Raw genomic sequence first — 12,878 nt, 5'->3', positions numbered from 1 at the left:
TCTGTGATTCCATCCTGGGACACGGCCCGAGGACCAGGGATGATGAGGCAGGGGACACAGCCTGAGGAGAGAGGTCTTTGGTGCCACCCACTTGTTTGGGTGCAGGGAACGGGACACAGGGATCAGGGCACAAGGAACAGGGATCAGGGAACAAGGAACAGGGATCAGGGAACAAGGAACAGGGATCAGGGAACAGGACACAGGGATCAGGGCACAAGGAATAGGGCACAAGGAACAAGGAACAGGGCACAAGGAACAAGGAACAGGGCACAAGGAACAGGGCACAAGGAACAAGGAACAGGGCACCAGGGCACCAGGGACACGTGTGTGCTGGGCTGGGCACGCCGAGGCAGGGGCACACAGCCCCAGGCCCCCCTTCTCCGAGCCAGAGCCATTTTCCAGCCGGCAGCCCTGGCTCGGGGCCTCCTCTGCCAGCGCGCTGCTGGGAAGCAGATTGCATTCCCTTTTCACTGGTACTGGTGCAGGAAAAGGCTGATGCTTAACTTGATTTATCCCTGTAATACAGAGTATTTGTTTGGGAATGCTCCAGCACAAGGACTGGAGATATTCTGAGCGCAGACAAAGCGAGTTTGTCAGGCTCCAGCGAGGCCAGCGTGCTGCTGCTCCTGGCCCTGGCCAGCACATCCTGAGCAGTAAAGCTGAGCTCCTGGGGCCAAGGGGTTAACAGAGACAGACAGAGGCTCCTCAAACACCGAGGCTGCCGTCCAAGAGGGACTGGCAGGAGGCAGGCTGGCAGCAGGCAGCCGGGCACAGGAGCGGTGCCAGCCCCGGGGAGGGAAGGACACGGTGCCAGCCTTGGCTGGGGACGGCAGTGCCAGGGACACGAGCAGCTGGGCACACCGGGGGCTGGGGAGCCGGGCTGCTCCCCCTGCTCCCCGCACCTCTGCCCGGTCCCTCCCGAACATCTGGCACCTCTGGCATGCCCAGAGGCGGGCATGGAGCCGTGGCACCCGGGGGTCCCCGGGCAGCAGGGATGCCTGGGGGAGCGCAGGCACACGTGAGGGTGAGGCTGCATCCACCGGAGAAACCAACGTGCTGTTTTAATTAGCGCTAATTAGCATATTTATAACACTCTGTTCCAGGAAACAGTTTCTGTCACACACTGCCTTACGTAAGCCGGAGCCAGCTGAGGGGTTTGCTAACGTTTCTCAAATGGAAGGCAGGGACATGGCACAAGCACGGCGGCTCCAGATGCCAGCGCTGGCTCTGGGAGGGAGGGGACAGGGGACATTTCTGCCAGACAGCAGCACGGGGCTGTCCTGCACCCAGAGCGCCAGCCCACAGCACAGCGACCACGCCGAGCTCAGGGCTGAGGCTCTGGGGACCACCAGGACCTCCCCAGAGGTTCCCTGCCTGCCACAAACGCTTCCCTGCAGCTCTGGAGAGGGAGAAAACGCCCAGGGAGAAGCCAGGACCTCCCAGAGCTCCAAGGCCAGCAGAAGGCTGGGGAGGAAGGGATGGAAGGGATGGGACCTTCCAGAGCTGCAGTGGCAGGCTGGGAAGGAAGGGATGCTCCTGCCACACCCCTGTGCTCAGGGGAGCATCCCTGCACACCCTGCTCACCTGTAATACCTGCAGAGATGCTCCTGGGATGCTCCTGCCACACCCCTGTGCTCAGGGGAGCATCCCTGCACACCCTGTTCACCTGTAATACCTGCAGGGATGCTCCTGCCACACCCCTGCGCTCAGAGGAGCATCCCTGCACACCCTGTTCACCTGTAATACCTGCAGAGATGCTCCTGCCACACCCCTGTGCTCAGGGGAGCATCCCTGCACACCCTGCTCACCTGTAATACCTGCAGGGATGCTCCTGGGATGCTCCTGCCACACCCCTGTGCTCAGAGGAGAATCCCTGCACACCCTCCTCACTCTAATACCTGCAGGGATGCTCCTGCCACACCCCTGTGCTCAGAGGAGCATCCCTGCACACCCTCCCCACCTCTGCTCCCTGCCTGAGGAACGAGCCTGCAGGCACAGCAATATTCCCTGCAATTAAGGCAACTCCCTGATGACAGTGGGGCTGGGCCAGCCCTCACAGCAGCAAACACTGCACCCACCTCCTGCACAGCCCCAGCGTTCCCTGGAGCTCTGGGACCCCCAATGGAAATCAAGAGACTTGGCAAGACCCCAAGAAAAATGAAGGCTCCAAGGCACATAATTACCAGGAGAATGAAATTCTGTTACTGCTCACAACCGGTCTGGGAAGTTAATTAAAATGTTCCCATGTATTTGTAATTATTGGAGGAGAAGAAAACACCAACCAAACGAAAAAGAGCTTTAAAGATACATCCCCTGCTTCCCAAAAGGATGGATTTTGTGCTGGTGCCATCAGACATCTCTGGTGGTCCCTGCTGGGACAGGGGAGCCCAGCTGGGCTCCCGGTGCTCCCCCAGTGCTCCCAGTCCCCCCAGAGTGTTCAGTGCAGACACGAGGGGGGCTCACCTTGCCAAAGCTCCCTTTCCCCAGCACCATCAGGAAGTTGAAATCCGAGAGCTTCATGCGGTCCCGGCTGCCGTTGTTGTCCAGTTTGGAAATGGCATTTCTTGTCTTCTCATCCGCAGCCTTGGAGCCCGTCCCGATCTTGGCTCTCTGCAAAGGTGAGGGAAGGGAAACTTTTCTGGGGGCAGAATGGGCATTACAAACCCACTGGTGCTCCCAAAATCCCACCTCAGCAGCTCTTCCCCAGCTCCAAACCCACCCTGAGCGTTGGGAGCCTTTGCCATGGGCGTGATGGGACAGCACCGAGAAAGGCACTGGAGGAGTCACCAGTCCTGGCATGTGGCACTGCTCCCACACAATTTCATGTGTAAATAGAATAGTTTACAGATTTCTCTGTGGGTAGAGAGAAATGATTGATTGATCTTTGGAGCAGTGTGGTCGGAGAGGTGGTGATTCCATCCTCAATCCACGGTCACTCTGGAATTCTATAAATACCAGATGTTGGAATAACACTGCTCACTGCTCACCGCTCTCTCCTCACTCCCAGCCCCAGCTGGAGGGGGTTCCCTGCCTGGCACACCGACAGCCTCCAGGGAGGTTGGGGGGCACGCAGCAGGGTGAGGGCACAGGGGTGCTCTGGCACCTCTGCACAATGTATTTTCTAATTGTGGGCAGCTCGCTCATCCTCTGACTGCCCAGACTGCTCTAATACCCCTGGAACCCCATGAGATACAATCAAAGCTGGCTGTTAGTTCTTTGTACAGCCCAGACCCACTGGTTGTAGCCAACTGTTGTATTAGAACTGTCTTGCCTTGGATACTCAGGAAAGTTGTGTACAAATAAGATTAAAAAGAAGGGAGAACAGGAGCTAACTCTCCAGTCTCTGCCACAATCACAGAGTTCATGCTGAGCACCATAAGGGCAACTCTCTTCTTTCTGCACGGCTCATTGCACGGGAGTCTCCAGATGCACCGCGCTCATTCCCAGGGCTACACTGAAAAATGGCAAATTTCTGCTCATTCAGCAATGTCTGGGTCAATCATTCAGCAAGAACTTCCATGGCTTATTAAGTAATAAATAGACACTTCCTGGAGCCTCTTTGGGCAGTTGGAGCCTGCTCCACGCTCCCTGCCCTGCCAGGGGAAGAGCTGGCAGGGAAAACCCTCCCCGAGGGCACAGCAGGCAGGCAGGCAGCGAGGAGAGCCCCTGAGAGCAAGGAAAATCAATTCACCTCAAATTTCTGCCTCAGCTCCTCGTTTCCTTCTTCTCCCTCGGGAGGCACGGGCACGTTGAAGTACTCGCCCTCCTCCTGGCTGAGCAGCTTGAACCTGGGGGCAGAGAGAGCGTGGGTCAGGGGCTGAGGGGGGCAGGCTGCCCCTGCTCCAGCACAGCCTCAGTGTCCCCGTGCCCAGGGACCCTGCCCAGCTCAGCAGAACCCCCAGACCCTCCCCCCGGGCAAGCCCCAGTCCCCCAGTGGCCGGGGGGATGTTTCTGGGTCCCTCTCTGTCCCGGGGACCCTCAGAGCCCGGGCAGTGCTGTGGTGGGCACACAGAGCACTGCTGCCAAAGCAGTCCTGAGCCCAAACTCGTGTTTCCTGTGCCAGCCACGGGCACAGGCGTGGGCATCACCCCTTCCATCCCTGCCCACGGGGACAGCACATGGCTCGTGCCACTGCCAGGCTGGCACTGCCAGCTATTGGAAATGCAGGTGGGCCTGGGGGGAAGAAATGATGGTGTTTGATTCTAGTTCAGAAGGCTGAATGATTTCTTTATTATTATAACTATACTATAACACATTAATATACTATTTAAATGAGATACTAAAACTACAAACCTACTTTCTCTAACTCCCATATCCGACTCACTCCCAACTCGTGCCCCTCTCTGAGAGCCCAGCCCCAGGTGGGTTGGATTGGCCACCAGGCTCAAACAATCCTCACCAGAATCCAACCAAGCAATGACCCCAGGCAAACAATTCTCCAAACACATTCCACATGGGAAAAACAAGGAGCAGAAATAGGAATTGTTTTCTCTTTCTTTCCTCTGTGCTCCTCTATGAAAACTCCTGAGACAGAGGAGAATGTGCCTGGCACAGCCAACCCCAGCACACAGACAGGATGTGATGCTCCTCCAAAGGAGGAGAAAAGCTTAAGCAGCAATTCCCAAAACCAAGGGAACACCACCCAGGTGCCAGAGTTCCACCCTGCTGGGGGCACGGATGTGCAGCCAGGCTGGATCCTGGCTGGGTGTGCCCAGGGGCTGCCCCAGGACACAGCCCTGCCCAGCACAGGCTCTGCCTTGGAGCAGGTCCCTGCATTAACTGCAGCTGTTTAATATGGAATGTGGATCAGAGCTCCTCCTCCTGCAGTGTGACAAGGGAACCTGCTGAGGTCTCCCCTTGCGGGCAGTGTGACGGCTGGGGGTGCTCAGGGCTGGCAGCGTGTGGGGGACAGCACAGAGCCCACAGCTGCTGGGGAACAGGGACAGCTTCCCTCTGCCTTCCCCGCAGCACAGTGCCACCGTGCCAGGCACTGTGCCCAGCTGAGAGGGGCAGGACAGGGCTGGGAGCAGTGGGAGCTCCCCAGCCCTGCCCAGGGCGGCACGGCGTGGGCACACACCCCCACACCCCACCCAACTCCTCTCCACTGCCCAAGGTCCCCACGGAGCCAGCCCGTGCTGGGCACTCAGCCACGCAGACACCCCATGGCAGCCCCAGAGCTGGAGCAGCACCTTCAGGGAGCTGGGGCGGGTGCCTGGGGCGGGTGCCTGGGGCAGGCTGAGGGGCTGCCCCACTCCCCTCTGCAGACTGGGCTGCTTTGTGCCCACGTTGGGGGCAAAAAGGCGCCTCTCACCATCCATCCACTCCTGACTTCTGCAGCTCGGAGATGCCGAAGGACAGGGAGCCCATGAAGTCGTTCCTGCTGGTCAGATCCCAGTCCCAGATCTCCACAGACAGCCGCCTGTCCTTGTCTGCCTCCTTCAGCTGGCTGCAAGAGAGGGAGAAGGGAGGGCTTTACCCTGAGCTGTGCCCCCCTGCCCCGCAGGGATGCCAAGGGAGGGGAGGGATGGTCCTCAGGGCCTGCTGAGGTCTCCAGCATTGATTTCCAAGGCACATCCCATCCACAGGGAGCTCCTGCCCGGACACACTCTGCCCTCAGCAGGGTCAGGGCAGAGGTTTGAGCACTTCTGTGTCACTGACAGAACAAAAAGAATCCCTTCTCAGTCGAACCAGCTCAATGCCTCTGAATAATTACATCACAGCAAATAAAGTCCTGTTCATTCTTGGTGAGAAAATTCACTTTACAAATGGAAACGCTTTCCTCGTACTTACAATTTAAATGTCTCGTTCCACTCAGGATTCAGGGAGCACTTGATGGTTTTGGTCTTCTGTTTGCTTTCGTTTTTGGGGTCGGGGATTAGTTTAAGCTTCACGTAAGGATCTGACAAGCCGTTAGGGTCCATAGGAACTAGGTTTTTAGCATCTCTTACTGGGGAAGAGAAAAAGGATTAAATTCAGTATTCCAGCTATAAAAATACCCAACAACTGACAACTTCCCCGTGTGCCAAGAGTAAGTGTGAAAATAGTGATTAAAAGCAGAATTAAACTGGATCTGTGCAGACATGGGCATTACACGAAGAACGACATAATTAACGCCGAGCAAACGCAGCTCTGGTGGATGGGGGAGGCTGCAGGGTCGACTCAGGAGATTATTTTTACTTTCTGACAGGCTGATTTGTTGTTTGCTCTCGGCTTTAAGCAGTTTAAAGCTGATTTGTTTCCTCTGGCCCCTTGGGAAGCAGCACTGCACTGATGTGTGGGGGGCTGGAGCTTTCCTGGAGGAGTGGGAGCAGCGACGGAGGGAGGTGGGTGGGGGCAGGAGCCCAAAGCACCACCACAGCAACAGCGGGCACAGGGCACACCCAGCCCCCGGCTGCCCCTGGGTCTCTCTGGGGGCCGGGGATGCCCACGGGCTCCAGCGCTCGCCCACTGGGCAGCACAGCCCAGCTGGGACCAGCATCTCCTCGGGGCAGCAGGAGCAGAGGGGCAGAGCGAGCCCGAGGGGACTCAGCTGCCTCTAAGTGCATTGCAGCTCGGGCAGATGAAATACAGCCAGGCTGAGCCTGGCCTGGTCACCCAGGCTGAGTCCAGAAGGGTCTGTCTGCAGCAGAAGGATCTGACCTTCCCCCAGAGATCAGAGCTGGGAAGGCTGATGGGTCAGGATGGAGCCGAGCCATACCTGAGGAAAAACTGTTTGCAAGGAACCCAGAGCAGAGCCCCCTGCCCAGGGCTCAGGCACAGAGGGTCCAGCAGAGCCCCCTGGCCAGGGCTCAGGCACAGAGGGTACAGCAGAGCCCCCTGCCCAGGGCTCAGGCACAGAGGGTCCTGCCTGAAACCCCAGCAGGTCCAGCAGCAGCTCTGCTGGGAGGCTCACAGGGCTCAGCTTCACCCTCATCCCACCAGGAGCAGGAGGAGGAGGAGGAGAGAGCTCCAGCTGTGTGTGCAGCACCACAGGATGGCCCAAGGCACCTTCAGGCTCACAAGAGTTAAACCAATTGCCCAGTGCCCAACTCACCAGTAAGGAATTTCTGATGAGGCTGGGAACCAGAGCGCTTTGAAAAGCAAATTAATTCCCCAAAATCTGCCATCTATTGCTGTCCTCCCGAAGCACTGCCCAATTTCCAGCTCCATGGAATCGAACTGGTAGCCAAAATTCAACTCTGCATTTATAAAGGAGCTCATTTATCAAAGGTGACAGCGCTGAGAGCAGCCTGTGAGACGGGAGAGCTGTGGACGTGCTGCCCTCGCCAGGACAGCTGGGGATGCTGCCAGGATCAGCCCCTGGGGTGCTTTGGGTCAGAAGGGCCCTCACAGCCCCTCCAGTGCCACCCTGGGGTGCTTTGGGTCGGAAGGGACCCAAACCTCCTCCAGTGCCACCCCTGGGGTGCTTTGGGTCAGAAGGGCTCTCACAGCCCCTCCAGTGCCACCCTGTGCCCCCGGTGCTGGCAGGGCGAGGGGAGTGATGCTCCCAGTGCCCTCCTGAGCTCTCCACACCCCACCCCAACCTCGTCCTGCCTCCTGCCACCTTCCTGTCTTCAAAACTCTCCTGAAATCGTGTCCTCAGTGCCCCTGCAGCATGGGGAGCCTCAGGGACAGCCCATGGGCAGGGACTGATGTGCCCCCGCGTTTTCCACGAGGGTGTCTCCTCCCCACTCCGCATTTAGGGCTGCCAGAGCCATTCAGAGACTTTCTCTGAACCATTATTGAGTAGCTATTGCAAACTTTGCAGGATAAATTCAAATCTCATTCACCCGGCCCTGTGGTGCAGAGTGGTGGCACCTCCTGGCACTGCCCCCCTGAACCCCACTCCAGACACGTCCAGGACATGCCAGCAGCTCGCCCTGACCATGCCCTGAGCCCACTGGGGCACCTCCCTGGCACCAGGGCAGGGCACTGGGATGTCCTCGCCGCTCTCCCCGCTCCTCCTGCCCCAGGAACAGAAGCACCAGGGACCCCCCATGTGAGCCCAGGGCTGGGAGAGGCTCTGGGCTGTGCTCGGGGTCCCCTCACTGGGAGGGGGCACAGAGGGATGTCACACCCGTGTGTCGCTGTCCCAGAGCCAGCACAGCCTCTGGAGACCCCCGAGCAGCCCCGTGTTGTTTATTTGGTGCCCTTCGCTTCTTTAAGGAGCTGAGAAGCCGTCCTGGCCCTCGCTGTTAATCAGTTTATGCCCTGAAGCATGAGATTTGATTACCTCGTGTTATTATCTCAGCGTGCAGACCTCCAAGTTTCATTAATGGGAATAATTTTATCTGTTTGTTTAAAAAAACCAAAATGCTTCTGCTTGACCTTAAGAAACTTCCTGACTTTTCAAGCAGAAATCAACAATTAAGTGAAGGAAGAATGGGAACCTGGAGCGGCACAGCAGCGATACCTCACGGCAGGGAGACGTGCTCCTCGCCAACATTTATGGCAGTCACTTGACAGTTAAATCTGATGTAAAATAGTTTTATATCTCTCATATCCTGACAGTTTTGTGCATCATTAAGAAGCAGTAACATCATTATTAACAGTGATGAGTAACAATATGATGAGTGCTTTTAAAGCAAGTCCTAAATCACTCTGGGCTCCAAGCGTGGCCAGGGAGGTGCCCCAGTGGGCTCAGGGCACAGAGCAGGACAGGGGATGTGAAGGTGCATTTGCTCCTGTCCCACAGCAGCCAGGCAATGCCCTGGGTGTCTGCCCTGCACCAGGGCCTCAGAGACACATCCCACATTCCAAATTTTGGGAAGGAATTGTTCCCTGGGAGGGTGGCAGCCCCTGGCACAGGTGCCCAGAGCAGCTGGGGCTGCCCCTGGATCCCTGGCAGTGCCCAAGGCCAGGCTGGACAGGGCTTGGAGCAGCCTGGGACAGTGGAAAGCTGTCCCTGCCCAGCAGCTTTGGGGTTGAATTTTAAGCTCCCTTCCAACATGAGCCATTCCAGCGATTCTGTGAAAAACCTGTTTCCCATCGGGCGGGACAGGCTGGCTTTACAAAGAGAAGGGAAAACCTCCGAGTGAGAGAGGAGAAAAGCACAGAGCTGAGAAGCAATTCCTCAGCTGGAAGGGAAAACCAGAGCGGCGTTGGCCGTGCCCGTGCTGCCGCCTGCAGGCACCAACCCCACGTTCCTGGGCACGGCTGGGATGCTTCCCAAACCCCTGCAGCTGCCAGATCATCATCACCATCATCATCATCATCATCATCACCAGCAGCAGCAGCAGCAGCAGCAGCAGCAGCAGCAGCAGCCGCAGCTGCAGCTGCGGCTGCTGCTGCTGCTGCTGCTGCTGCTGCTCCATCCTCGCCCGCCCCAGGGATTCCTGCACAAAGGGCATTGCCCCCTGTGCCCCCCAGCACTGCCAAAGCCACCGCTGTCCCATGTCCCCAAGTGCCACATCCCCAGGGCTGTTAAATCCCCTCAGGGATGGGAACTCCATCCCTGCCCTGGGTGGCTGTGCCAGGGCTGGACAGCCCCTCCAGGAGGAAATTCTCCCAGATATTAAAATATAAATTCAAATCAAATATCAAATATAAATCCACCCTGAGCTCCCCTGGCCCAGCCTGAGGTTGTTCCCTCTGCTCCTGTCCCTGTCCCTGGAGCAGAGCCTGACCCCCCGGCTGTCCCCTCCTGGCAGGGGCTGTGCACAGCCAGAAATTCCCCCTGATCCCCCTTTTCTCCAGGCTCAGCCCCTCCCCAGCTCCCCCAGCCCCTTCCCCAGCCTGTTCCCTTCCCTGGCCATGCTCCAGCCCCTCTCTGCCCCCGTTGTGAGAGCCCAGAGCTGCCCCAGGACTCAGGTGGTCCCTCAGCAGCACCAGCACAGCCTTGGGTGGCTCCATCTCCCAAGGGCTGGGTGCCCACCTGAGCCCTGGGGCCATCTGGGCTCCGCAGTGCCCAGCTCTCCTCTCCCAAAGCACTCCCACTCCGCTCTGGAGAGCTCAGCACGCTTCCCTTCCTTTCTGGAAAAGCCAACAGCTGACACGTTTTCACCAACACCTCCAGAACGGGCCAGAAATAAAACAGCCTTTCAAACCAGCTGGAGAGATGGAAATCCAGCTGCACAGAGCTGTGGGAGCTGCTCCTGCCCCGGGGCGCTGGGAACATGGCACCAGGGAGCCTGTGGTGCCAGCAGCAGGGTGGCATCTGCACCCCAGCGGCATCTGAGGGGGGCTGGAGGGAGCACAGCAGCATTAGGGCTGGAAAAGAGCTCCACTAAGATCCCCAGGATCCCTGTGTCCAACCTTCAGGAAGTGCCTGGGAAGCAGGACTCCTGCCAACAGCCCTGCCTGGTTCACTGAGGCTCTCCTTTAAGGACAAATACAGCAACAGAAAATTATAAAGTCCTCCGCAACTTTTTCAGTTTTTCATTAACATTTTCACCAACTCGATATTTTTCCTGAGAACACCCCCGGGGTGACAAGCACCCACCAGAGCAGCAGCAGCACAGGATGGCCCGGAGCCACCCCCAGCCCCAGCCAGGAGCCCTGGGGTGGCACAGCTCCTCCAGTGGGTGGGAACGCAGGCTGGATGGTGGGGAGGGACCCGGTGTCACCACGGGTGTCCCAGCCGGGGTCCCCTCCCTCAGGGGCACTTCACACCCCTGGCTTTGGCTCATCGGGAATAACTGGAATAACTCGGCCGGCCCTGGGTGCCCGCGTGGGCAGGAGCCTGCCCAGCCCAGCTCGGCCTGCAGACCCGCAGCGATGGCACTGCCGTGCCCATGGGCACCAGTCCCTGCCACCCACCCCGCTGGCACCGCTCCGGCAGCCCCCAGAGCACAGCTCGGTCTGGTGGCCCCACACTGGGGACAAGAGGCTTCACAGGAGCGGCTCAATGTTTTGGGAAGTGCTTATAGGCCACGGGGAAGCATTATCCCCTGGGAACTCAACATCCAGGTGGCAAAAGGCTCTAGGGACTCCACAAACCCCACCCTCCCCAGGGTCCTGCAGACGCTGAAATTCTCCATCATTCAACAATGTGGGAATCCAGGGCTTCCCTCTGGCTGCCCTGGCAGGGGTCAGGAACCCCCCTGGACAGAGCCCCCAGAGACACTGTCTGTGATCTCTGGCCATGGAAAAGAGTTTTCAATCTTACAGGATGAATTACAAGCTTTGAGTGTTTGATAAGAGTAATAATTAAGTGTGACATGGGTGCACGAGTAAAATTTTAAGTTTCTAGATTAGGGGTTCAGAGAGGACAAAATGAAGGAATTGGGTGTGCCTTGTCTTTTTTCTCCTTCTTCATGCCCTCCATGTTTCACTGTGGTGTTGGCATAAACCAACATTTTTCTGTTGGTTTAGGCTGGGGACACACTGTCCAACGTAGGTGACAGATATTGGCACGTTATTGTAAATGCAGCACAGGTAGTTTGTGGTATTTAATGTTTGTACCATCCCACTGAGGGCAGAGCCCCACACGCTGCCCTGCAGGACAGAGCTGCGGCAGGGCAGCAGAACATGTTAGAGATAAACAGAATAAACAACCTTGAAACCAGCACAGACCAATTATGGCTTCTGCTTTGGCAGCGGGGCAGAAAGACAGAGACTTTCTACGATCTCGGAATCACCAATACCCACAGATTCCGACACAACAACCGCTGGGAAAAGTCCGTGCCTGGCAGTGCCATCAGCTGACAGGCCCTGGGCCCTGGGCAGGCGTTGCCAGAGGAGGCTCAGAGCCTCGTCCTGCCTTGCTGGGGCTCCTGGCACTGCCAGCGGGCACCAGGGGCGGGCAGGCAGCCCTGGCAGCACGTACCTACGACGGTGAGCACGTCCTTGTCGATGTCGGCGCGGATGTAGATGCGGCCGCGGCGCTCCGTGTGGTCCGTCCCGCACAGGCTGGGCACGTTCATCACGCAGCGCTTGTGCACGTTCATCATGCAGGCTGTGGGCAGGAGGGGACACTCAGCGCCTGCCAGGGCTGAGGGGGGCACGGGGACAGCCTGGCCCTGGTAAAGCGGGGTGAGCTGAGGGACGGGGGTGAGCACAGAGCCAAGGGGGCCTCAAGGGCAGCCGGGGCTCTGTGGGGCTCAGGAGGCCCCAGGAACCCCCTGCCAGCAGCTCTGGCTCCTGCCTGGCACACCCCGGGCTCTGGGCCCTTGTTAAACCGCTTGAGTTCTGCTGCCTCGCCAGGATTCTCTTCCATCAGCCCCAGGGAACTCAGCTGGGTCCAAAAAGGGCATTAAAAATTACCCGTGTATCTGCGTTCACACAGAGGCGGGAAGATCTCTCTATCTATAGAGATACATAGATCTGTGTTTACATTTTAAAGCAGTTCACTTCCCCTTGGCAGGACTCCCGCGGTTCTGAGGAAGAAGCTGTTCCCAGCCAGCCGAGCAGGGAGCAGCCGAGCACATGCTGCATGTCCCAGTCCCCTTAAATAGGAACGTACAGGATTAACTCGGCAAATCACCGATTCCATCCTCTCCCTGTGCTTCCAGCCCCCGTTTTCTGCTCCGTGCGCAGCGATTCCCCCGCCAGCAGCGGCCACACGGTGTCACCCGGAGCCAGCGCTGAGAGGGCCGGGACGGGCGGGGATGCGGCGGGCCGGGGGATGCTGCGGGGATGCTGCGGGGCCGGGGGATGCTGCGGGGATGCTGCGGGGATGCTGCGGGGCCGGGGGATGCTGCGGGGATGCTGCAGGGCCGGGGGATGCTGCGGGGCCGGGGGATGCTGCGGGGATGCTGCGGGGCCGGGGATGCTGCGGGGATGCGGCGGGGGCCGGGGGATGCTGCGGGGATGCTGCGGGGCCGGGGATGCTGCGGGGATGCTGCGGGGCCGGGGATGCTGCGGGGATGCGGCGGGGGCCGGGGGATGCTGCGGGGATGCTGCGGGGCCGGGGATGCTGCGGGGATGCTGCGGGGCCGGGGATGCTGCGGGGATGCGGC

At 58.6% G+C, this 12,878-nt stretch overlaps 1 protein-coding gene across 7 annotated transcripts in view; it reads right to left on the bottom strand.

Moving 5' to 3' along the window:
• PRKCB (protein kinase C beta) overlaps positions 1-12,878 on the bottom strand; it is an 86,489-nt gene that overhangs the window by 27,782 nt on the left and 45,829 nt on the right. For all 7 annotated transcript variants that reach the window (XR_012058225.1, XR_012058227.1, XR_012058228.1 and 4 more), the window contains 5 exons: positions 11,747-11,875; positions 5,791-5,947; positions 5,312-5,446; positions 3,692-3,788; positions 2,464-2,610 (listed from right to left, as the gene is read on the bottom strand). Coding sequence is in view for 3 of the 7 variants with exons in the window: in XM_030285003.4 (XP_030140863.2) it covers positions 2,464-2,610; positions 3,692-3,788; positions 5,312-5,446; positions 5,791-5,947; positions 11,747-11,875 (665 nt within the window). In the remaining 4 variants the exon portion in view is untranslated. The remainder of the gene's footprint in view (positions 1-2,463; positions 2,611-3,691; positions 3,789-5,311; positions 5,447-5,790; positions 5,948-11,746; positions 11,876-12,878) is intronic.

The sequence above is a fragment of the Taeniopygia guttata genome, chromosome 14 (genome assembly GCF_048771995.1).
Source record: "Taeniopygia guttata chromosome 14, bTaeGut7.mat, whole genome shotgun sequence".
Classification (NCBI taxonomy): domain Eukaryota; kingdom Metazoa; phylum Chordata; class Aves; order Passeriformes; family Estrildidae; genus Taeniopygia; species Taeniopygia guttata.
The sequence above is the reverse complement of the archived record's forward strand: the minus strand, read 5'-3'. Positions and strand labels throughout refer to the sequence as shown.